The sequence below is a fragment of the Macaca nemestrina genome, chromosome 18 (genome assembly GCF_043159975.1).
Source record: "Macaca nemestrina isolate mMacNem1 chromosome 18, mMacNem.hap1, whole genome shotgun sequence".
Taxonomy (NCBI): Eukaryota; Metazoa; Chordata; class Mammalia; order Primates; family Cercopithecidae; genus Macaca; species Macaca nemestrina.
The window spans coordinates 45,498,660-45,524,401 of NC_092142.1; the positions used below are offsets into that span (position 1 = coordinate 45,498,660).

A 25,742-nucleotide genomic window follows, 5' to 3' on the forward strand; every position below is an offset into this window, starting at 1 on the left:
AAAGCAGAAAGCAGAAAAAGCAAGTCTCCAGGCAAGGATTAGAAAAGGATCAGTGTGCTTATTGCAAGGAACGTGGTCACTGGATTAAAGACTGCCCAAAGAATCGGAGACCAGCTAACTCTACCTCCATACTCGTTACCCAGGACTCTGACTAGGGAGGACGGGGTTTGGACCCCCTCCCCGAACCCAGGGTAACTTTGCAAGTGGAGGGGTCCCCAGTTCGCTTCTTGGTCGATACTGGGGCGGAACGCTCAGTCCTAACCAAACCAATTGGAAAAATATCTAAGAAAACATCCTGGGTGCACGGGGCCACAGGCATCAAAAAATACCCCTGGACAACCCAGAGGACTGTAGACTTAGGAACGGGAAAAGTCTCCCATTCCTTCCTAGTCATCCCAGAGAGCCCCTGCCCTCTACTAGGGAGGGACTTGCTGACAAAGATGGGGGCCCAAATCCACTTTGAGCCAGAAGGGCCCAAGATAACTGATTCCCAAAACAGGCCAATATCTATCCTGACTGTCACCTTAGAAGATGAGTACCGACTCCATCAAGAGCAAAAGCCCCCCGATCAGGAAATTGACTCTTGGCTCCAGCATTTCCCTGAAGCGTGGGCAGAAACTGGGGGCTTGGGGCTAGCTAAACATCGACCTGCCATATTTGTGGAAGTTAAGCCAGGGACGGACCCGGTTCGGGTTCGGCAATATCCTATGCCCCTGGAGGCAAGAGAAGGAATTACGCCCCATATCCGCCGACTCCTAGACCAGGGAGTTCTACGGGCTTGCCACTCATCCTGGAATACTCCACTGTTACCTGTTCGTAAACCCAAAAGTACGGACTACAGGCCAGTACAGGATTTAAGAGAAGTTAATAAAAGGGTCATGGACATACATCCCACTGTGCCCAATCCATACACCCTTCTGAGTGCCTTACATCCCGAAAAACAGTGGTATACCGTTCTTGATCTAAAAGACGCTTTCTTCAGCCTTCCTCTGGCTCCCAAAGTCAAGAACTCTTTGCATTTCAATGGACGGATCCTGAGAGGGGCATCAATGGTCAGCTAACATGGACCAGACTGCCACAAGGGTTCAAGAACTCGCCAACCCTGTTCGATGAAGCCCTTCATGAAGATCTGGGTGAGTACCGGCGGCAACACCCTGAAATAACTCTTTTGCAACATGTTGATGATCTCTTAATAGCGGCCAGGTCCCCGGAAACTTGTGTTCAAGGGACTGAGGACCTCCTGAAGACTCTGGGGGAGCTAGGCTACCGAGCCTCAGCAACAAAGGCTCAGATCTGCAAGTCGGAGGTAACTTATCTGGGGTACCTATTAAAAGGGGGGCAACGCTGGCTAACCAAAGCCCGAAAGGAAACAGTCCTACGCATCCCTAGACCCCAGTCAACACGGCAAGTGAGAGAATTCCTGGGGTCGGCAGGGTTCTGTAGGTTATGGATACCCGGATTTGCTGAGTTAGCCAAGCCCCTATACCAGGCAACAAAGGAACGGCAGCCCTTCAATTGGACGGAGGAGGCTGAGCTGGCCTTTCAGCAAATCAAAACTGCCTTGTTATCAGCCCCCGCGCTGGGGCTCCCTGATGTCTCCAAGCCCTTCCACTTATACGTGGATGAAAGTAAGGGTGTTGCAAAAGCCGTGTTAACACAGTACCTAGGCCCCTGGCAGAGGCCAGTTGCCTATTTGTCAAAAAAATTAGATTCAGTGGCTGCTGGCTGGCCACCCTGCCTCCGGATAATCGCGGCGACCGCCCTAATGGTCCGAGACGCTGATAAACTTATCATGGGGCAAGAGTTGCGCGTTATAACCCCGCATGCCATTGAAGGCGTCCTCCGGCAGCCGCTGGACTGATGGATGAGTAACGCCCGGCTCACCCACTATCAAGGACTGCTGTTAAACCCCCTCAGAATAACTTTTCTGCCCCCAACCTCTTTAAACCCTGCTTCACTGCTGCCAAATCCAGACTTGGACGCCCCGTCCCATGAGTGCACTGAGATACTGGCTCAGGTGCATGGGGTGCGGGAGGACCTGCAAGATCGTCCGCTCCCCGACACAGAACTCATCTGGTTCACTGATGGCAGCAGCTACGTCCACCAAGGCCAGCGGTATGCAGGAGCGGCTGTAACGTCAGAGACTGAGGTAATCTGGGCAGAACCCTTGCCTCCAGGGACATCGGCCCAAAGAGCCGAGCTGATAGCACTCACACAGGCCCTCACCCTAGGGGCAGAGAAAAAACTAACAGTATACACGGATAGCCGCTATGCTTTCGCTACTGCGCACATACATGGGGCCATCTACAGAGAGAGGGGACTATTAACAGCTAAAGGCAAAGAAATAAAAAACAAGCAAGAGATCCTAGCTCTATTAACTGCTTTGTGGAAACCAAAGAAATTGGCTATTGTACATTGCCCTGGGCATCAGAAACCAACTACGCCAATTGCTCGAGGCAACTTCTTAGCCGACCAAACCGCAAAGAGCATAGCAAAAACTCCCAGTCAGCTCCTCGCGCTCCAGCTCCCTGATCCTGGCCTGCAAAATTTGCCATGTTTTCCCGACTATACTGAACAGGATCGTGAATGGATGGACACGCTTCCCCTAAAACAGGTTCAAAATGGGTGGTGGACTGATATAAATGACCAAACCATCCTACCAGAAAAATTAGGACGGCAGGTGTTGGAACATATCCACCGGACAACCCACCTGGGTGCCCGGCGAATGATAGACTTAATCAGGCACGCCAAGTTCAGAATCAGACGCATAGCTGAACTGGCCAGCGATGACACAACAAATTGCAAAGCCTGCCAACTGAACAACGCTTGCCCCCAAACCCAGACCGCCACAGGAATCAGGTGTAGAGGAACTAGGCCTGGTGTCTATTGGGAAATAGACTTTACTGAGATAAAGCCTGGAAAATATGGGTATCAGTACTTACTTGTCTTTGTAGATACTTTTTCAGGATGGACAGAAGCGTTCCCAACTAAGAGAGAAACTGCTCAGGTTGTAGCAAAGAAAATTTTGGAAGAAATCCTCCCCAGGTATGGCTTTCCCGTCCAAATATGGTCAGACAATGGACCAGCCTTCATTGCTAAGGTAAGTCAGGATTTGGCTTGCATTCTTGGGGCAAATTGGAAATTACATTGTGCTTATAGGCCCCAAAGCTCAGGACAGGTAGAAAGGATGAATCGGACTCTAAAGGAGACCTTAACTAAATTGACCATGGAGACTGGCGCTAATTGGGTAGTACTTCTCCCCTACGCTCTGTTCCGGGCCCGAAATACCCCTTACAGACTGGGCCTCACACCATATGAAATCATGTATGGCAGACCCCCACCCCTGGTCCCCAGTCTAAAAGATGACATACTCAAACCTGAAACTGAAAACGTCTCTGAGCTCTTGTTCTCCTTACAAGCCTTACAGAAAATTCACCAGGAAATTTGGCCCAGACTACGAGAACTGTACGAGGCAGGACCTCCGCCGATGCCTCATCCGTTCCAGCCGGGAGACTGGGTCCTAGTCAAGCGCCACCGGCAGGAAACTCTTCAACCCAGGTGGAAAGGACCACTGCAAGTACTCCTGACTACTCCCACCGCTCTCAAGGTAGAAGGCATCGCTTCGTGGATCCACTACACACACGTCAAACCAGTGGACCCAGCATCCGACCTTCTCGTGCCGTCTGGAGCACCGGTTACATGGACTGTAGACAAAGCTAAGAACAATCCCTTAAAGCTAACCCTGCGCCGTCATCCCCATAGCCGTAACCATGTCTAGCTTACCTATGCTTTTATGCCTTATGCATCTGACTCTCCTCACTGCTGTGCCGTCTAATCCCTATGTCTGGAGGTTCTGGCTCTATGAGAACTAAACTCACCCCAGGGAAACCCCCCAAGCGGGTAAACTGCTAGCTAGCGCAGACTGCCCCCCCTCCGGGTGTAATACTATAGTTTACCTCAATTTCACTAAGTTCCAGATTGCCCAACCAGCAATACCCATGATCTATTTTCAATATGATCAGACTGAATATAATTGTAAAAATTATTGGTGGCACCAGAGTGCAGGTTGCCCATACAGCTACTGTAAGATGCACTCTGTCCGATACTGGACAGAACAACAAGGGTGGTATTTTTACCAAACTGAGTCCCCAGTCACCTATACCTGGATAATTAGAGACCCGTGGGACTTTCGGTGGACAACCCCGCAACATGGAGGGGTATACTATTCATCAACTAGTACCTGGCCCAGTAGCCACTTATATTTGTGGCAAAGTCTAGTCCAGATTCAACCCTTAATCCATACACAGATCCACAGACAAGAAACCAAGTTATCACAGGACTTGCAGCCCTTCTCTTGGCTGACCTTACTACAGGAAGGGCTAGCAGTCATCAACCTTACTGGCTTAGGCGACCTGTCCTCTTGCTTTATGTGTGCCACCCTAGGAAGACCGCCATTAACCGCTGTTCCCCTATCCTCACCCCCCCCCCACAAACTATATACCAGACTCTAATTTATCAACAGTTGCAATACCCGATGTAGCCCTGTATCGTGACCCTTACCAGGAAAAATACCCCTACTGTTATTCAGCATTCAGTAGCAGCCTCTGCAACCAGACGGCTACATACCCTAATAGCGCCATACGTGCTCCCCCTGGTGTATTCTTCTGGTGTAACATGACCCTGCTAAAAACTCTGTCCAAAAGCATCTCTGATGGGCAGCTGTGTATCCCCGTTACACTAGTTCCCCGACTGACTCTGCTGACCCCGGCAGAGTTTATAGGCTGGGCAGGGACTGCCCCAACTGAAACTACGCGACATAGACGGGCAGTTTTTCTACCGCTAATTGCCGGAATATCCTTAACCACCTCTGTCGTTGCGGCGGGGCTAGCAGGAGGGGCGTTACAACAGTCCATGATAGAAAACGATAAGTTACTTCAACAGTTTTCCCTGGCTATGGAAGCATCAGCCGGGTCACTTGCATCTCTCCAGAGGCAACTCACTTCCCTGGCCCAGGTAACTTTACAGAATAGAAGAGCCCTAGATCTGCTCACCGCAGAAAAAGGGGGAACCTGCATGTTTCTCAAAGAGGAATGCTGTTTCTATATTAATGAGTCAGGATTAGTTGAAGAGAGAGTCCAACGTCTACATAAACTAAGCTTAGAAATGAAAAAGCAGCAATTCGCTACAGCTGCTAACAATTGGTGGAACTCTTCAATGTTTTCCCTTCTGGCCCCCCTTTTAGGCCCCTTGATGTCCTTATTACTTCTATTTACCATAGGCCCCTGTGTAATAAATAAGATTTTACAATTTGTCAGAGAGAGATTTGATACGATCCAACTCATGGTCCTCCGCAGCCATCACCAGCCTCTCCTGCACCCAGAAAGTGAGGTTGCACTGTAAAACTCCGAAAATCCAAGATTGGATGTCCAGTTACTTATGAGAGGGGGAATTGAAAGGACACAAAGATACAAAAATGCGTACCCTCCCTTCCCCCCCCCCAATGTTGCTAAACTCTTTGTTCTGCTTTCTAATCTCTGCACGTACCAGAGGTTTCGTTAAGTTCTGTAAGTACATGTTTTTCTTTCTGAGGCCAGGTCACAAGGAATGTTTAAGTAAGATAGCCAGGTCACAAGGTGTGTTTAAGCAAGAGAGCCATAAACTGGTTGTGCAACCTGACGCAATATAATTAACTGCCTTTGTGTAAAACTGCTCTTCCGCCTCAAGGGTTGTACTGAAATATCAGAAATGGCGGGAACCAATCATAGTTTGCCAAATCGCTTTGTTCAAACTCCAGCCAATCATACCTCTAATTTGTATAATGATTCTATGCCTACTTTCCTTAGACTATATAACATTGTTCGGAGCTCAGTGGGGGAGCTCTCCTGCCCGTCTCGTTTCACGAGCAAGTGAGAGCTCCAGGTTCGAACCTGTAATAAAGATCCTTGCTGCTTAGCTTTGACTCTGGACTCTGGTGGTCTTCTTCGGGGAATAAACGGTCTGGGCATAACATGGGGAAGCAGAAGGCTGTTTGTTTTTGTTTTTGTTTTAGAAACGGTCTCACTCTGTCACGTAGGCTGGAGTGCAGTGGTGCAATCATAGCTCACCACAACCTCAGACTCCTGGGCTCAAGCTACCCTCCTGCCTCAGCCTCCTGAGTCTCTGGGACTACAGCAAAGCATACAGCCTGTGATTTATACTGCAGTTAGCAAGTTACAATAATCAAGTATCTTAGTTAGTTATTTCCAAAACAATTCCATAAAGCTCCTTTAAGAAAGGGAGCTGACTTCCTCTCAGATGGGTTAAACCCTCCCTTTATTTCCTACAATATCAGTCTGTCAATCACCCCTCAATAAACAGGGATGAGAGAGTCTTAATAATCCATAAGGTTTACTTCAGTAAGATTATTAGGTTCCTCCTCACTGATTTCAATGACTCTGTCTAAGGAAAAGATTGGAAAATGCAAATCACATTAGGTTTGGGCTGTATATAATGTTTCATAAGGTATGATTCAGCCAGTGGCATATCTAATTCTGTGTAATAAGATGTTTTTAATAAATGAAACAACTACTAAATAAGCAATGCTAAAAAGGGTAGCATTTAGAATGTAGAGTAGTTTCCAGAGGTGGTTTCAGGGAAGGTAACTGAGCTGTTAGCAGATACCTTTTTTCTCCCTCCCCCTTGATTTTCTCCTTCCCTTTCCTCCTTCCTTCCATTTCTTTGTCCCTGTTCAGGCCACCAGAAGTATTTGACCCACAGATGACCAAAGTGTACTGAAGGGTCTACTGCTCACAAACACTGATGCACATGAGCCTTAGAAGGCATCAGTACCTTACTGGTTATGTGACAATCACTCTGTGCCTCAGCTTCCTCGTCTATAAAGGAAAGATAAAAATAGTACACCTACTTCAATTAAGAAGATTAATTATTTGTTAATAATTTACAACAGTGCCTATTATATAATGTATGTTTACTAAAGAAACAGTAGTACTTTAGCACCATTCTTTTTTTTCCAGCACCATTCTTTATAGCTTTATGGAGGTATAATTAACATAAAGAAGTTATATGTATTTAAAGTGTATAACAAAAATAAAAATAAAAATAAATTAAAAAAATAAAAAATAAAGTGTATAACATGATGGCCAGGCGCGGTGGCTCACACCTGTAATCCCAGCACTTTGGAAGGCCGAGGTGGGCGGATCACCTGAGGTCAGGAGCTCTAGACCAGCCTGGCCAACATGGTGAAACATGGTGAAACCCCGTCCCTACTAAAAATACAAAAATTGGGCCGGGCGCGGTGGCTCAAGCCTGTAATCCCAGCACTTTGGGAGACCGAGGCGGGAGGATCACGAGGTCAGGAACTCGAGACCATCCTGGCTAACACAGTGAAACCCTGTCTCTACTAAAAATACAAAAAACTAGCCTGGCGAGGTGGTAGGCGCCTGTAGTCCCAGCTACTGGGGAGGCTGAGGCAGGAGAATGGTGTAAACCCGGAGGCGGAGCTTGCAGTGAGCTGAGATCCAGCCACTGCACTCCAGCCTGGGTGACAGAGCGAGACTCCGTCTCAAAAAAAAAAAAAAAAAATTAGCCACGTGTGGTGGCGGGTGCCTGTAATCCCAGCTACTTGGGAGGTTGAGGCAGGAGAACCACTTGAACCCGAGAGGCGGAGGTTGCAGTGAGCTGAGATTGTGTGCCACTGCACTCCAGCCTGGGCAACAGAGTGAGACTCTGCCTCAAAAAAATAAAATAAAAAATAAAGTGTGTAACATGATGTTTTGATATACCTTTACATTATGATTACCACAGTAAAGTGAATCAATATTTCCATCACCTCGCATAATTACCTTTTGTGTGTGTGTGGTGTGAACACTTATATCTACTCTGTTAGCAAATTTCAAGTACAAAATTTGCGTCGTCACTGCATCATCACGTCATTGTCTATTAATACTGTAATAATAATACAGTATTATTAACTATAGTCACCATGCTGTATGTACATCAGATCCCCAGAACTATTCATGCTGCATAACTGAAACTTTGGACCCTTTGACCGGCATCTCCCCATTCCCCCACCCACTGGCAACTACCACTCTACTCTCTTTCTGAAACTTCCTCTTTTTTAGATTCCCCATATAAGACATGTCATGCAGTATTTATTTTTGCAACCACTTTAAAAACTTTATTTCACTTCATCTTCACCACAAGTACAACCATTGGCTTAGTCTTCCAGAAAGGAAAACTGAAGCCAAGTGACTTTTGCCACTTGGAGAGGTGGGTTAGCAGTGGAATTGTCACACTTCTGTTTTCTCACTTTGTTGGGACTCTGCTACACAATACAACGGAAAGTGTTAACGTAAAAACGTGAACCAGCTTAAAATACCAGAAAAAAAAAATAGTAACGAAACTCTATGAGGAGGAAGAAAGGGCAGAGAACTAGGAGACCCCGGCTCTATTTCTGGACTCTGGCCCAAGTTGGCGCTCCTCACTTTGGACACGTCACTACCCTCCGTGGACAGGACAGCCATGTAGGCCAAGGGTTCAAGCTTTCCTCTTCTTCGGAAAAGGGAAGTGTGGTTCGTGATCTCCTTTGAGATGCAGATGAAAAAGATGACCTCTTGAGCAACGGTAAATGCACAGTTTCCGCAAAACCCATCTGGATTGGGAATTCCTAGACCAATCCAGCTCCCTCCAATCTCGGGGCGGGCTGAGGCCAGAGAGTGCAAAGACAGGGGGAGATGGGGAGAGGGTAGAGAGGGAGTCCCTCACCCCCACGGCACCGCCCGACTTTGACGTCCGGTCACTGGGTCCCGGCCGCGCACCGCCGTTCCCGCCGCCCTGGACAGACTGGTCCGGAAGGCCCGCGACCCAGGCGCCCTCCGAGGGTCCCGACGCCCCAGGCCTCCGCTCAGAGGCGGCACCTCGGGCCGGGCATGGAGAGCTCACCTTTCTCCAGAGACGCCGGCTCCTGCTCTGCCGCCCAGCCCGTGCGCTCCGGCGCCATGGCCGCCACCTCCAGACCGCCGCCAGTCAGCGATCCGTCAGCCATTTCAAATTTCTGCGGACGGTCGCCCAGGCAATGACGTGATGACGCAGGCTCTGCTGATTTGATAGTCGGGCCGAGGCCGTGGACCAATTAGAGTCCGGCCCCGCTCCAGCCCCCACCAACTCCGCGGCGGCGCCCCAGGCTGACAGCTGTTCTTGTTCAAGTGCCCGGCCTTTGCTTTTCTGGGATGAAGTTGAAGAAAGTCGAACTGGGACATAATTTGGAATGATTTTCCGAAAAAACGAACGAGCAATGCCTGGAAATGAGATATAGTGGAAAAGTCACTGGGTTGAGAGTCAAAAAACATACTATTTAAACTTATCTGGGTTATTCCTAGTGGTACTGCCTTGGGCAAGTTATTTCACCTCCCAAAAGCACAACTTCAACTGAAAAGGATGCTGGTCTACGTGGGCCCAAAACTTTTCACCACCGAACACCAGTCTCTCTCTGTCTTTCAATACACACACAGGGAGAGAGAGAGCGCGCGCATATTTTCAAACAATGTCAAATTAAATTTAGTAAGTAAATTTGTTAATTTGGATTAATCAAAGGCAACTATAATCTCCATCATAATGGCTAACATTTACTGCATATTGTGTGCAAGACACCCTCCTGCATGCGTTACCTGGATTGTTCTGTTTAATCTTCACAATGATCCTATGAGACAGAAGCTATTATTATAACCATTTTATAAATGAGCGAATGGAGTCACTAAGAGGTTAAGTCGCTTCTCCAATCTAACCCAGCAAAGCCAGGATATGAAACCAGCCAGACTCCATGAAGAAACCCTTTAATGTCTCTGCCAGGCCATCCCTGCTAGAATAATGAGGTCAGCCCTAGATAGCTCAGGTTACCAGGACACCATGTGGGATGCGTCCACGGGGTACCAAGATCCTGGTCATGACAGTTAGTCTGTGCAGTCTTAATGCGGGAAAACATTTCCACTTATTGCTTTGAAGAAACACCTTGGGCTAAAGTCTCTCCGATCCCTTACAGCTGAAATAAAATGGAGCGAGGAGGGGTGACTGTGGAAACCTGCACTTAATTGGGCTAACTTTTCCGGGAAGCAAGATTTCTTTGACTGTTGTGTGCAGAATCTAACCTTACATTTATTTGCTCACTGAACAAATACTTACTGAGCACCATGAAGTAAAAACACAGAAAACAATAATCAAGACTAACAACAGGCCTTGAGGACGACGCTAGCTTTCTCATTATTCTCCTCTTCAACCTTGCCACCCACAAACCTCACAAATGGCAGCATTTCTCGTCACCCATTTGCATCATCACTGGAGACAACACAGTTCTCTTCTCATCCAATTACCAAATATTTCATCAACCATCAAGATATTACTCAAACCAGGCTAAGCATAGAGGCTCATGCCTGTAATCCCACCACTTTAGGGACCAAGGCAGGCAGATCACTTGAGTCCAAGAGTTTGAGACCAGCCTGGGCAACGTGGTGAAAACCCACCTCTACAAAATAAAAATTAAAAAAAAATTATCTGGGTGTGGTGGCATGCAGCTGTGGTCTTAGCTACTTGGGAGGCTGAGGTAGGAGGATCTCTTGAGCCCAAGAGGCAAAGGTTGCAGTGAGCCAAAATTGCGCCACTGCACCCCAGCCTGGGCAACAGAGTTAGACGTGTCTCAAAAAATAATTTTTTAAAAAAATATATACATATATTACTCAAACTTCTGCTTCTGGGAAAAGTCTTGGAAAGGAACAGGAGGCAACAGGATCAAAGACTAAATAACTATGCTTTTGCAAACTCCACTAAGAACAAAATATTAAACTAAATACGTTTGCCCGTTGTGGTGGCTCACACTTGTAATCCCAGCATTCCAGGAGGCTGAAGTGGAGATCACTTGAGGTCAGGAGTTCGAGACCAGCCTGGCCAACATGGTGAAACCCCATCTCTCCTAAACATAGAAAAATTAGCTGGGCCTGGTGGCGTGCGCCTGTGGTCCCAGCTACTCAGGAAGCTAAGGCAGAAGAATCGCTTGAACCTGGGAGGCTGAGGTTGTGTGAGCTGAGATCACGCCACTGCACTACAGCCTGGGCCACAGAGTGAGACCCTGTCTCAAAAAAAAAAAAAAAATGCAGCAGTGTAATAGAAAATGATGGGGGAGACAAATTCAGACTTTTATGCAAAACACCTGATTTTAAACTTAGCAACTAATTTTTTTAAAATTTAAACACTATACAAGCCAGAAAAATTTTATTTCTCAGGCCAAATTGTCCCATGGCCCACCAGATTGCAACCTCCATTCTAAGCCCAAACAACTCAGGGCACAGTGCAGGGACCAGCAGGAGCTTGTTGGAAATGCAGTCTCTCCCACCCCAACCCCAGACCTGCTGGATCAGAATCTGTGTGTGGCAAGATCCCCAGTTCCCAAGTGACATCATTCACATTTGAAGCAAAGCCCTTCTGAACTGACCTCTTTCCTGAGGCTTTATTGGTTTTCACATCCCTGGTGGAAAACTTGATGTGGGTTCTCGCTTGTGATTCACCTTGGCTGTGCTGCAAAGCCAGATCCCAGCACAGCCCTTCGTCCAGCGCAGATGCCTCAGCTGCATCCTACCTCCCTGCCACAGCCTGTGTGGGCCCCAACCGTCTCGCACTCCCACTGCTGCGAGAGCCTCTGGGAAGTCGCCCTCTGAGAAGCCTTCACCTACCCTACCCATTTCCACAATTAACTGCTCCCCTCTCACTGCCCCTAATACAGGAGTCGCAAACTTAAATGCCCCAAAAAGCCAGGCTGATACCAAGCAGGGAAGTGGCCGCTAGTGTATGTGCAGTGAACCCGGTGTTGTTAGGGTGACCTTTCAAGAAAAGTCAGAAATCAAGGTTTTTTTAGCTATCTCCATGTTAAAATGTGACCAACAGGCTGGGCTCAGTGGCTCACACCTGTAATCCTAGCACTTTGGGAGGCAGATTACTTGAGGCCAGGAGTTGCAGACCAGCCTGGCCAACATGGCAAAACCCATCTCTACTAAAATTACAAAAAAAAATTAGCCAGGTATGGTGGCGGGTGCCTGTAATCCCAGCTACTTGGGAAGCTGAGGCACGATAATTGTTTTAACCCAGGAGGCAGAGGTTGCAGTGAGCCAAGATCGCGCCACTGCACTCCAGTCTGGACAACAGAGTGAGACTCTGTCTCATAAAGAAAAAAAAAGAAAGAAAGAAAATGTGAGCAACAGGTTTCAAAAATGTTAAACACCATGCCAGCCAAATAAACCTATCTATAGACCACCAGTTGGCAATTTCTGAGATTTAGTCCACTTGTTACATTGTGTCAGAGCCCGTGAGTTCTTTCAAGGCAGGAAACATGTCCTGTTATCTTTTGTATTGCTAGCACCTACAACTGAGCCCGACTTAGTGATGGGAAAAACTAACATACTGTTCTCTGCTATAGAATGTGATATCACTATGTCATTAGCCAAATGGCTCGGGTTTAAGAGTCAAGCGCCGGGGGCCTGGACCATGAGGCTCTGCACCCAGCTGCCTGCAGTAATCACAGATTCATCAGCAGTATCACTGCCTGAGTCAGGGTCAGTGAAGGCTGCCTGTATTTGGTGTCCTCTGCCTCCAAATCAGACTATCAGCTTCCCCAAGAACAGAAATTGCTATGGGCTTTGATCCCCTGAGAGACGAGGGTCCCACTATAAGTTGTTACTGGATCCTCATGTGAATGCTTTGAGAGCAGATACGGACCAGGACAGACAGTGCATATTCTAAACAGCAGAGAAAGGGAGGGAGGGAGCCCCAGTCCTAGGAGGGGGCCCATTGGGGTGAAGCTTGTCTCTCCATCTGCAGTTGTACGGAGCCTGGGTGGGCCTGAGCGTCTTCTGTAGGAGAAAAAGGTGGCCTACCTTGCCATAGGCTGCAGGGAGAGGAGAGACGCTAGGTCTCTGCCACTCTGATTGGAGAGTCTTATAATTTTGGATAACAAAAATCATTAGTTTTGATTGGAAAACAATAACAAAGAAAAGCCAGGCTGGAATCTTGGCTTGCATTTTCCACTAGAGGGCAGCTTAAATTTTCAAAAGAAAATAAATCTTGTCCACTTTGTGAAGGATTGACGAGTCTGTTCAGTTTCCTCTTGAGCGACAAGACCCTGCATGAGGCCCCTGGGGATGAGAAGGGAATGAACTTAGCCCTTGCCTCATGGAGCTGGCAGTCTGGTGGGGAAGCAGCAAATGAAAAAGAGGACACCCAGCGAGGGTGCACTCAGAACCTAGAATAGTTGCCGTCAAGGAGAGAGCTGCTGTCAGGAGACAGATTCCCAGGCAGGGCCTCTGCATGGAGGTCTTGGGAAGACTTCCCTGAGAAGAGGGCATTGAGTAGGAGCTTCAGGGTAAGACGCAGGCAGCTGCTGGCCAGAGGTGGAGAGGGACAGATTCTGGAAGAACAGAGGTGGGAATTAAGGAGAGAGAGTGGGAATCCAGGAAGAGGGGAGCCCCAGCTCAAGAAGCCCTGAGACATGAGAAAGGGTGGGGTTGCAGAAACAGAAAGGCGTCAGGATAGAGTATGAGATGGGGAGTGGCCAGAGATGAGGTTCTGGGATAACAAAGCCCCAAAGGCCTTTGAAAAAGTTCAGATTTTAATCTACACATAATGGCATGCCATTGATTAGCTTCAAAGAAGAAAAGAGGTGACTTGACTGCTGCTCTGGCAAGAGCTATCTGGCCGTTGTGTGGAGGACACTGCAGGACTTACGGTTTGGGAACATCTGTCTCCTAGCCACAACATTGTGTAAAACTAACAGGAACATCGCATATTGCACGGTGCTCTCTCATTTACAAAAGGGGTTTCACTGAATGCCCAGCCCCTCTCCTTCCCCTTTCCCAGCTTTACTATGAGATGTTTTTAGCCTCAATTTATACTAGACGAAATTTGTTTAGTGAGTTCTTATGAGGTGCCCAGAGTCAGAGGGATCAGTTTATGGAGGAGACTGGATTCAAACTGAGGTTGACCTGACATCCAGCTGAGGGCTCTTTTAATTATGACCTTGGTTCTATGGCCTACATATATATATACACACACACACACACACACACATATATATTATGACCTTGGTTCTATGGCCTACATATATATATGTATATATATGTGTGTGTATATATGTGTACACACACATATATATATACATATACATACATATATGTATATGTATATGTATATCTGGATATATAGTGTGTATATATACACAAACACACACACATAATGTGTGCAAATTTTTTATATGTTTATATGTGCATAAATATAATATTTAAAAATATACAAAAATATACATATAATATATACAAAATGTGTATATATGTATATATGTGTATTTCTAATATATTTTATAATTTATATATAAACAGATAAATATATATATAAATTTGCACACATCATGTAAAACGAATGCTCATATCCTGGTCTTTGAAACCCTGCAGAAGCAGGTCAGGCATTTAACTCTATGTGCTCTATGTGTCTGGATGTATGTAGTCTGGGAAACCAGTCCAGGACACAACTGAAAATTCTTCAGAAAGGAGAGGAGAGGGGAGCCAGTGTCCAATGATCTGCCCTCTCCCTCCAAGCCACGGGCACCCCTAGCCCTGCACAGGCCAGTGTTTGTGCGTATATCACACCTACTGAAAGAACAGATCAATGTGCTTGCTTCTGGATATGAAGAGTAATTGGGGCCGGGCACTCATGCCTGTAATCCCAACACTTTGGGAGGCTGAGGCGGGTGGATCACCTAAGGTCAGGAGTTCGAGACCAGCCTGACCAATATGGTGAAACCCCATCTCTACTAAAAATACAAAAATTAGCTGGGAGTGATGGCGGGTACCTGTAGTCCCAGCTTCTCAGGAGGCTGAGCCAGGAGAATTGCTTGAACCCAGGAGTAAGAGGTTGCAATGAGCCGAGATCTCACCACTGCATTCCAGCCTGGGTGACAGAGCAAGACTCCATCTCAAAAAAAAAAAAAAGTAACTGGGACTACATTTACTTTTCCATCAACAAACAACTAGAAAACTGGACAAAATATATGAAACAACAGTTTTCAAGCAATGGACACAGCAGGACGATGATCCCTGAAAGAAGGGAAACAAATGATGTGAGTCCTGTCATTACCTGACTTTCTGTCTGAGACACCTTCCAAACTGCAGCCAGGAAAGGGAAATTTCAGCAGAGCACAGCATCTCACTGAGCCGAGGAAACAGAGATCAGAGTATGGCAAGAGAGAGAGAGGTAGCTGGAATTTTGAAAAAAGTACCAAGAGACTTGATCACAGGCCAGGCACAGTGGCTCACACCTGTAATTTCAGCACTTTGGGAGGCCAAGGAGGGCAGATCACTTCAGTCCAGGAGTTTGAGATAAGCCTGGGCAAAATAGTAAGACCCTATCTCTAAAAAAAAAAAAAAAAAAAAAAAAAAAAAATTAGCTGTGGGTGGTGGTGCACACCTGTAGTACCAGCAGTCTGGGAGGTTGAGGTGGGAGGGTCACTTAACCTCAGGTGTTCGAGGCTGCAGCGAGCTATGATTGTGCCACTGCACTCCAGCCTGGGTGACAGAGTAAGACTGTCTCAAAAAAAAAAAAAAAAAAAAAAAATTCACAAAAAGAATGCCAGAAATCTGCAGAGGGTTCGCCTCTAGTCTCTTCCTGAATACTAAGCCACACGTGAATAGAATGAAACTTCATGAAGCTGGGCAAAACGCCCAGTTAAACCATTACCACAACTCACACAAGGATGAGAGACATTTCAGTTCAGACCAGGCAGAGCAGTAACTCCTGAAAGGACTAGTTATCTAGAATACAAACACTCACAAAACTCTACATAGTGACGGAAACAAACCAACTAAAAAATGGGCAAAAATGTGAGCAGACATTTCCACTTAGGTGGATATAAAGATGGCAACTAACGTGAGAAAAATGCTCAGCATCACTAACCACTAAGGAAATGCAAACTGAGACTCTTATGGGACTTCAGGTGTCCATTTTCTGGCTGGGCCAGAAACCTCTGTGGGCCCACATGGAGTTCATTTCTTGGCCTGTGTCCAGGAAGAATGAGGTACGAATGAGATACGCAGACAATAAAGGTGAACGAGATGAAGATGAGCTTGATTAAATGTTAGAACAGCACTCAGGAGACCATAGCTCCTCTCTGTAGTCAGATCATCCATTAAGTGTTCAGTTCTCAGCAAAGGAGAGGCCCTGAAGACAGTGGGTCCTCTTTGCCTGCAGGTCCTCCCTGCAGTTCTTCAGCAAGAGAGGGTAAGTCCTCTACTCAGCGCTTCAGCAGGAGACGGTAAGGTCTGCAGCTCTCAGAGGAGAGGCAGCCCTGGAGAGTGGCTCCTCGCTGCTGGCAGGTCCTCTCCGCAGCTCCTCGGCAGGAGAGGGTAAGTGTCCTCTCCTTAGCTCCTCGGTGGGAGAGGACCTTCTCCACAGCTCTCAGTGGTGGGGAGGTGGCCCTGGAGAATGGTTCCTCTCTGCCGGCAGTTCGACTCTGCAGCAATCAGCAGAGACGGTAGGTCCTCTCTGCAGCTGCTCATCCCCTGCGCTCCACCTGTCAGCAGAGAGAATACTCCTCTCTGCAGGTGATCTTCAAATGACTTCCACCCTGTTGGATGTCTGACTGTCTTCTGCCCTACTCTGGCTGAGCCCAGGGCTTTTATAGACCTCAGAGGCGAGGAAGTGCGTGCTGATTGGTCCATGAGTGGCCATGGGTGGGCCCAGAAGAGACACCACAAGTCCCCACCCCAGTCCGCTGGATTGGTAGCGCGGCTCCCAGCCTTCAGGGCCTCCCTGGCCGAAAGGTGGGGCCTTACCAGGACCCACCCCCTTCCGCCCAGGCCTCCTGCTGCCATTCATGGCCCTAGGATTTGGCCCCAACCCCGCTGTGAGATCGGAGCAGGTGCAGGAGAAGAGAGGGGCCAGGCAGTGGAAGCAGACGCCCCCGGCCTGCAGACATGAGGGTGGGGTGCACCCGTCCTGGGCCGGAGGGTGTAGCTACTCCGGGTTCTGCACCTGGGAGGGTGGCTGCAGTTGCACCCGGGGAGCTCCCACCCCACCAACTCAGAAGGGGTGGGGTTCCTGCTTGTCCCGGGCTCCTGCTTGCTCCATGGAACGGGAGGACCAAGTCTACAGCCAGTCCGGAGGCTGCAGGTGCACCCAGGAGGGCAGATCTTCCCTGCTCCTGCCCCTCTCCAAGAGCCCAGGGAGGCTAGGATCCACAGCCCCAGTTTGGGTGGCTGTTGCCCCCGCTCAAGAGGGCAGGCTCCTGCCTGCTCCGTAGAGCAGGAGGCCTGGGTCTGAAGCCATGGTTTGGGCAGCTGCAGTGGCTCCCACAAGCTCCGTGGAGTGTGCAGCCCCAGCCACGCCTCCCTGCTGCAGCCAGCGTGATGGCAGCAGCCACTGGCGTCAAAACCACAATGAGATATCACTGCATGCCTATCAGAAAGGCTAGAATAAAAAATTAGAAAAACAGGCGGGGTGTGTTGGCTCACTTGAGGCCAGGAGTTTGAGACTAGCCTGGCCAACATGGCAAGACCCCATCTCTACAAAAATACAAAAATTAGTCGGGCATGGTAGTGTGCACCTGTAGATCCCAGCTATTCGGGAGGCTGAGGCAGGAGAATTGCTTGAACCCAGGAGGCAGAGGTTACAGTGAGCTGAGATTGCACCACTGCACTCAGGCCTGGGTAACAGAGCAAGAATCTGTCTCAAAATATAAAATAAAATAAAAATTAAGGAAAACATCAAAATGCTGGTGAGGATACAGAGCAACTGGATTGCTCAAACATTGCTGCGGGAATGTAAAATGGTGACAGCTACTCTGGAAAACAGTTTGGCACTTTCTCAAAAGAAATGTACAGCTACCATGTGACTCACAACCATACTGCTGGGCATTGATCCCTGAGAAATGAAAATTGTGTTCATGCAATCACCTGTACACTAATATTTATAGCAACTTTATTCCTAGTAACCCAAAACAGGAAGAAAAAAAAAAAAAAAAGATAGCCTTCAATAGGTGAATGGTGAAACTGATATCTCCACAATATGTGTATCAGTCAGAGTTCTCCAGAGAAACAGAATCAGTAGATTTTACACACATACACACACGCACGAGAGAGAGAACTTTAAGGAGGTAGGTCATGCAGTTGTGGAGTCTGGCAAGTTCACAAACAGGCAGGCTAGAGACTCAGGTAGGAGTTGATGCTGTAGTTTTGCAGCAGCTTCTTCCTCTCCTTCCTCAAGGGAAACCTTGGTTTTTGCTCTTAAGGACTTCAACTGATAGTATGAGGTCCACCCACATTATCAGTCTCCTTTACTTAAAACCATTGGTAGATGTTAACCACATCTACAAAATACCTTCACTGCAATACCTATATTCTTGTTTAATTAAATGACTAGGTACTATAAGCCTAGCCACATTGACACTTAAAACTAACCATTATACCATACTTAGCAATTAAAAGGAGGAAACTACTGCTATCCATAACAAACTGGATGACTCTCCAGAGAATTTTGCTGGGAAAAAAAAAAAAAAGCCAATCCCAAAAGGTTACATACTGTATAAGTCCATTTATATAATATTTTTGAAATGATAAATTTTTAGAACTGGAGGAGCAATTAGTGGTAGCCAGAGATGGAGAGAGGGGTGGGGGTGGATGGGAACAGAAAGGTGGTCATAAAACTGCAACATGAGGATCCTTGTGATGCTGGAACTGATCAGTTTCTTAACTGTGGTGTTGGATAAGTGAACCTACACAGGGGATAACTTGTGTAACACTTAATACACTCACACACACACACATGCCTATACATACATATGCACATATACAATGAACGCAAGTAAAATTAGAGAAATCTGATTGAGGTTAGTGGATTGTATCAATGCCAGTACCCTCATATAATAGATACTATGTCATTCTATATTTCTAGGTATAAGGGATACTATTATATGTTCAAATGTTACCATTGGAGGAAACAGGACAAAATGAATGTCCATTTCTCTGTATCTTTTTTTAACATCAATTTTATTAAGTTACAATTTACATCAACAAAATGCACCCATTTTAAGGGTACGCTTCTATGTTTTGACAAACGTATACAATCGTATAATCACCACCACAAAGAAAAGAGGTAGAATATTTTCATCCCAAAACATTCCTCATGTCTCTTCCCAATCAACCACCCTCACTGCAAAACCCATGGTAACCTTGATCTACTGTCACTATAGATGTGTCTTTTCTAGGTTTCATAGAAATAGAATCATAGAGTGTGAATACTGTATGATTCCAATTACATGACATTCTAGAGAAGGCAAAACTATGGAAACTAAAAAAGATCAGTGGTTGCCAAGGGTTGGGGGAGAGAGTGGGATGAACAGGCAGAGCACAGAGGATTTTTAGGACAGTGAGTCTTTTCTGTATAATACTATAATCATGGATACATATTACAGTATACATTTGTCAAAACCTATAGAATGTGCAACACCAAGAGTGAACCCTAATGTAAGTTATGGACTTTAGGTTGATAATGATGTGTTGCCAATGCAGCTTCATGGGTTCTAACAAATATATCACTCTGGTGGGGGATGTTGATAATGGGGAAGGCTGGGGTAGGGTATATGGGAACTCTCTGTACTTTTCACTTAATTTTGCTGTGAACCTAAAACTGCTCTTTAAAAAATAAAGATTTTTTTAAAAAGAAAAAAGTAAGAACAGCTCACAAATCTTAAATGCAATTGATATATTCTTTTAAAATTTTTTTAATTAAAAAAAAAAGGCTGGGTGTGGAGGCTCACACCTATAATCCCAGCACTTTCGGAGGCCACAGCGGGAGGATTGCTTGAGCCCAGGAGTTCGAGACCAGCCTGGGCTCCATAGTGAGATTTTAAAAGAGGAAAGAAAGAGAAAGAGAGGAAAGAAAAGGATGGGAGGAAGGAAGGGAGGAAGGGAGGGAGGGGGAGAGAGAGAGAGAGAGAGAGAGAGAGAGAGAGAGAGAGAGAGAGAAAGGAAGGAAGGAAGGAAGGAAGGAAGGAAGGAAGGAAGGAAGGAAGGAAGGAAGGAAGGAAAGGAAGAGGAAACAGCTCAGCACCTACCAGACCTATAAATTGTAGAGTCTTCAGGGCGGGATCCACCTCTCCTTCATGTCTCTGTTCTTCCACTGGGCAATTTCATCCAGTCTTACTACAACTCTAATAAGTATGGACCATTTTTCATAGCACTAGCTGTCCATATCCAATTGTCTACTACATATTTTAAAGTCAGCAGGTCCAAATCTAAACTCTATCACTCCCCTCAAACTTGACCTCCATCCAGGATTCTCCACTTGAATACTTGATACCATTATCTATCCAGTTTCTCAAGAGAAAATAGAGGAGTCACCTCTCTACACCGAATCCATCAGCAAGTCTTGTAATCCAACTTCCAAAGTGTATACCAAATTCTTAACACTTCTCACTCCTTCTCTGCAATCATCACCCTATTCCAAAACATGATCATCCCTTGTCTCGGCAACTGCAATTACCTCTTAATTGGTCTCTCCCTCCCCAGCCTAGTGTAAATGATCCGCTATTTTTACAGCCCCCTGCTTTCTTCCTATGCAGCTCTTATTACAATTTATGCTTTTCTGGTTTTCCTGCCTCCACTTTAACAGGCAGTACTGGCCAGCCTGGTGGCTTCTCCTTGGAATCCCAGTGTTTTTGGGAGGCCAAAGTAGGAGGATCACTCAAGGCCAGGAGTTTAAAACCAACCTGGGCAACATAGCAAAACCCCATCTCTACTAAAAATTTAAAAATTAGCCAGGCACAGTGGCCCGCATCTCTAGTCCCAGCTACTTGGGAGGCTGAGGTGAGAGGACCCCTTGGAGCTCAGGAGTTTGAGTCCGCAGCCAGTTATGATTGCACCATTGCAATCTAGCCTGAATGACAGAGAAAGACCTCCATCTCTTTAAAACAACAACAACAACAACAACAATGAGCTCCATGAGCACAAGAGTCAAGCCTGCTTTCTTATCATCTTGTCCCAGTGCCCTGCACACTAGCTGGCACACTAAATGTTCACAGAACTCATCAGTAAAGAAATCAGGACATGGCATGCATACTGCCAAGGACCAGACCCATAGCCACCTTCCCAGGAGGCTCCATTCAACAGAGGGACTGCCCCCGTTGCACTTCTCATGTGGTTTGATTTACAAGTGTTTAACTTGCCAGCAACTTCTCAGGATCATACATGTGCCTCTGCATACAGTGAAATTCTGTTTGGTCTTTGATTCATGTCCCTTCTCAGAAAGGCCTTTCCTGACCACCAAACTAAACTAGATCTCACGCCATCATCCCATCATCCTCCAGCACCACACCCAGTGAGCTTCCTGCAGTGCATTTTCACAATCTGTAATTATGAATTTCTTTCTCTACTTGTTTGTTCTCTGTCTCCCTCCAAGGGTGAGCACTATGAGGATGATGTTCTGTCTACTAATATCTCCTCAGTACCCAGTACAGAGCCTGGAGCCTGGTTGGAGCCTAATAAATACTTCTTGAGTGGAGGAAAGGATGCATGGAAAGTCCTCTTGGCCCTCATTAAACAACCAGTTCCAAAAAATGGGCACTTTCTCAGAAATTGGAACGAATGTGATTTTTCTGCTTCAGTTCTCACTAAACTGCCCAGAAACCTCCTGGCTTCTTGGAATGTCTGTTAAGAATTCCGGCTATCCCAGTGAGCATTTGCACACACAGCACAGCTGGACTGGCAGGCTCATGATGCAAGGAGGCCTGTTCTCCCCAACTCCACCACCCTTATCACTGCTCTCACCCAGACCTTCCTCCTGTCCTCCTAAGGAAAGGTCCCTAGAATGGAACAAACTCTTCCTCAGGAAGCCTCCTAGCCCTATTGTCTGAGGGAGCCTCACATTTTCTTCTTCTTTAGAGGATACTCTTGAACAGCTGGGTGATGTGCCCTGGGAAAGGCATCATTCTGTATAGTCCTGAGCTCAGAAGCAGAGCCAGGAGGCATTGTCTCTTCAGGACTAAGTGTTTCTTCTCTTCTCAAACCATATCTGAGCCTTAGTTCATCCCATGCAGTCCCACGACTTCAAGCTCCGTCTACATCTTCACTCCTCAAAGCCTGCCCTGTGGACCAGCAGCAGCACCTGGGAGCATGTTTGAAATGCAGATTCCCAGGTGCTGCCTGGTCCTACTAAATCAGCATCTGCATTTTAACAGACCCCCAGGTGACTCACAGCACATGACAATATGTTCCTCCGTGCCTGACGACTCCCAAGTTACCTCCTGTCCTGACATCTGTCCCAGTCACTTTGCAGCTGCTCATGTCACATCTTGGCCTGGAAGCCCATCAGGGATCTGAAACCCAACAGGTCCAAACCAAACCCTTAGTTCCTGTTCCCTAGACCTGCTCCTCCCCAACCTTCTGGGCCATGGTATCTTCAGGCACAGGGCACTCCTAAGGCACTGACTGAATAACCCATTCTTCATGGGCTGATTCGTTGCTCAATTGCTGGACTGGAGGCCAAGAAGAGTTGTAAGGAGAGCTTACCAAGTGATAAAAAGCCTCAGGGCCGGGGCACGATTGTGCATGCCTGTAGTCTCCACTACTCAGGAGACTGGAGGAAACCTTGAGCCCAGAAGTTTGAGGCCAGCCCGGGTAACATAGCAAGACAGTCTCTAAAGAAAAAAAAAGTCGGAGGGATGTTGGAGTTATACAGCATTCCAACACAGTCCCCTCTTGTGTCCAGCTTAGTGACTTTATCATAATGAACTCCATCCATGTGTATCAACTTGGGTACATCCCAAAGCATTGCTGAATAATGAGAAGTGGCAAATGGCATGCCAAACCTACAGGAGTGATCACTAGCGCTGTCTACCAAATATTTCCAGTTCCTGCAGGCACAAACTTTCCCATTCCTTAGAGCTAGGTGATTCTGTTAGAGCAGGCAGGTAGCCAGGCAGGGGCAGCTTTCTTTTTGCACATCTCTGGTCTGAATTCTTTCCTTCAAGAAGACCAAGAACCGGAAGACTTCCTCGCCCCTCTGGGTAACAATTCCACATGACTCTCCCTGGCCATGGAAATATGAGAAGCAACATGAATCACTTCTGCATGGAAGCTTTAAAGGACAATCCACTCTTTTTTTCTTCTTCCCTTTCTCAGCCTCTCGACCTGAGTCTCTTAGTGGCTCCAATGAACCGATCCCTGTTGTAGACACTTGTCAACCATGTGTTGGAGTAAGAAATAAATATTTGCTGAGCCACTGAAATTTTGGAATTATTTGTTACCACACCAAAGCCTACCCCTTCCTGAGTGATACATCTGCACCCACATACACACGTACACACAGACACATACACACACACACCACCAATAGATATGTTTTCTGAGAACATAATGTATTATGGAATTATCTTTAGGGCTGGGTGCGGTGGCTCGTGCCTGTTATCCCAGCACTTTGGGAGGCTGAGCCAGGAGGATCGCTTGAGCCCGGTAGTTCAAGACCAGCCTGGACAACACAGGCAGGCCCTATCTCTACAAAAAATAAAATTAGCTGAGGGTGGTAGTGCATGCCTGTGGTCCCAGCTACTCAGGAGGCTGATGGGGAGGAAGGCTTGAGCCCAGGAGATTTAGGCTGCAGTGAGCCGAGATTGCACCACAGCACTCCAGCCTGGGTGACAGAGGGAGACCCTGTCTCTAATTAATTAATTAATTAATTTGTATCTTTTGTATAAGTAATCAATGTTCACTATAGAAAAATTAGAAAATAAGAACAAGCTTTGGGTATCTCATCACTCACAAGACCTCATCATGGTCTGAGAAAGCCCATTCCCTTCCACCCATCTCAGAGGCTAAATCTACTCTGTGGCACCCACACAATTTGCTTTGCTTATAGCTGCAGTTCTCCACCCACTTAGTGTTTAATTGGCTTGGAGTGGGGCCCAGGTATTCACATTTTTAAAAAATGCCTTTAGCCTAGGTATGGTGGCCCATGCCTGTAATCCCAGCACTTTGGGAGGCAGAGGTGGGAAGATGGCTTGAATCCAGGAGTTTGAGGCTAGCCTGGGCAAGAAAGCAAGAACTTTGTCTCTACAAAAATAATAAAATCAGCTGGATGTGGTGCTGAGCACCTGCAGTCCCAGCTACTCAGGAGGCTGAGGTGCGAGGATCACCTGAGCCCAGGAGTTCAAGGCTACAATGAGCTATGATTGTACCACACACTTCAGCCTGGACAATAGAGTAAGACTCCATCTCTTTAAAAAAAAAAAAAAAACTGCCTTCCCAGCAGCCCCAGTCAGGGGCTTATAGATAAAACTCCCACCTCCCCGGGACAGAGCATCTGGGGGAATGGGCGGCTGTGGGTGCAGCTTCAGCAGACTTAAAAATTCCTGTCTGCTGGCTCTGAAGAGAGCAGTGGATCTCCCAGCACAGCATTCGAGCTCTGCTAAGGGACACACTGCCTCCTCAAGTGGGTCCCTGACCCCGTGCCTCCTGACTGGGAGACACCTCCCAGCAGGGGTCGACAGACACCTCATACAGGAGAGTTCCAGCTGGAATCTGGTAGGTGCCCTTCTGAGATGAAGCTTCCCAAAGGAAGGAACAGGCAGCAATCTTTGCTGTTCTGCAGCCTCCACTGGTGATACCCAGGCAAACAGGGTCTGGAGTGGACCTCCAGCAAACTCCAGCAGACCAGCAGCAGAGGGTTCTCCCTATTAAAAGGAAAACTAACAAACAGAAAAAGAATAGCATCAACATCAACAAAAGGATGTCCACACATAAACCACATTCGAAGGTCACCAACATCAAAGACCAAAGGGAGATAAATCCACAAAGATGAGGAAAAACCAGCGCAAAAAAAGCTGAAAATTCCAAAACCAGAACACCTCTTCTCCTCCAGAGGATCATAACTCCTCGCCAGCAAGGGAACAAAACTGGACAGAGAATAAGTTTGATGAATTGATAGAAGTAGGCTTCAGAAGGTGGGTAATAACAAACTCCTCTGAGCTAAAGGAGCATGTTCTAACCCAATGCAAGGAAGCTAAGAACTTTGAAAAAAGTTTAGACGAATTGCTAACTAGAATAACCAGTTTAGAGAAGAACAAAAATGACCTGATGGAGCTGAAAAACACAGCACAGGGCTAATATCCAGAATCTACAAGGAACTTAAATAAATTTACAAGAAAAAAACAAACAACCACATGAAAAAGGAGTGGAGAGGCGAGGAGTAGAGATATGAACAGACACTTCTCAAAAGAAGACACTTATGCAGCCAACAAACGTGAAAAAAAGCTCATCATCACTGGTCATTAGAGAAAATGCAAATCAAAACCACAATGAGATCTCATGCTAGTTAGAACGGTGACATTAAAAAGTCAAGAAACAACAGATGCTGGAGAGAATGTGGAGAAATAGGAACACTTTTACACTATTGGGAGTGTAAATTAGTTCAACCATTGTGGAAAACAGTGTGGTAATACCTCAAGGATCTAGAACCAGAAATACCATTTAACCCAGCAATCCCATTACTGGGGGATATACCCAAAGGATTATAAATCCTTCTACTATAAAGACACATGCACATGTATGTTTATTGCAGCACTATTCACAATAGCAAAGACTTGGAACCAACCCAAATGCCCATCAATGGTAGACGGGATTAAGAAAATGTGGCACATATATACCATGGAATACTATGCAGCCATA

The 25,742-nt window shown here is 46.7% G+C and overlaps 1 protein-coding gene across 1 annotated transcript in view; it reads right to left on the bottom strand.

The window, feature by feature from the left end:
- Positions 1-9,072, bottom strand: part of LOC105466817 (SHC binding and spindle associated 1) — a 50,674-nt gene extending 41,602 nt beyond the window's left edge. Inside the window, exon 1 of the mRNA XM_071084492.1 lies at positions 8,941-9,072. Within this exon, the coding sequence (XP_070940593.1) occupies positions 8,941-9,043 (103 nt within the window). The 5' untranslated portion in view covers positions 9,044-9,072. The remainder of the gene's footprint in view (positions 1-8,940) is intronic.
- Between the last annotated feature and the right edge of the window lie 16,670 nt (positions 9,073-25,742).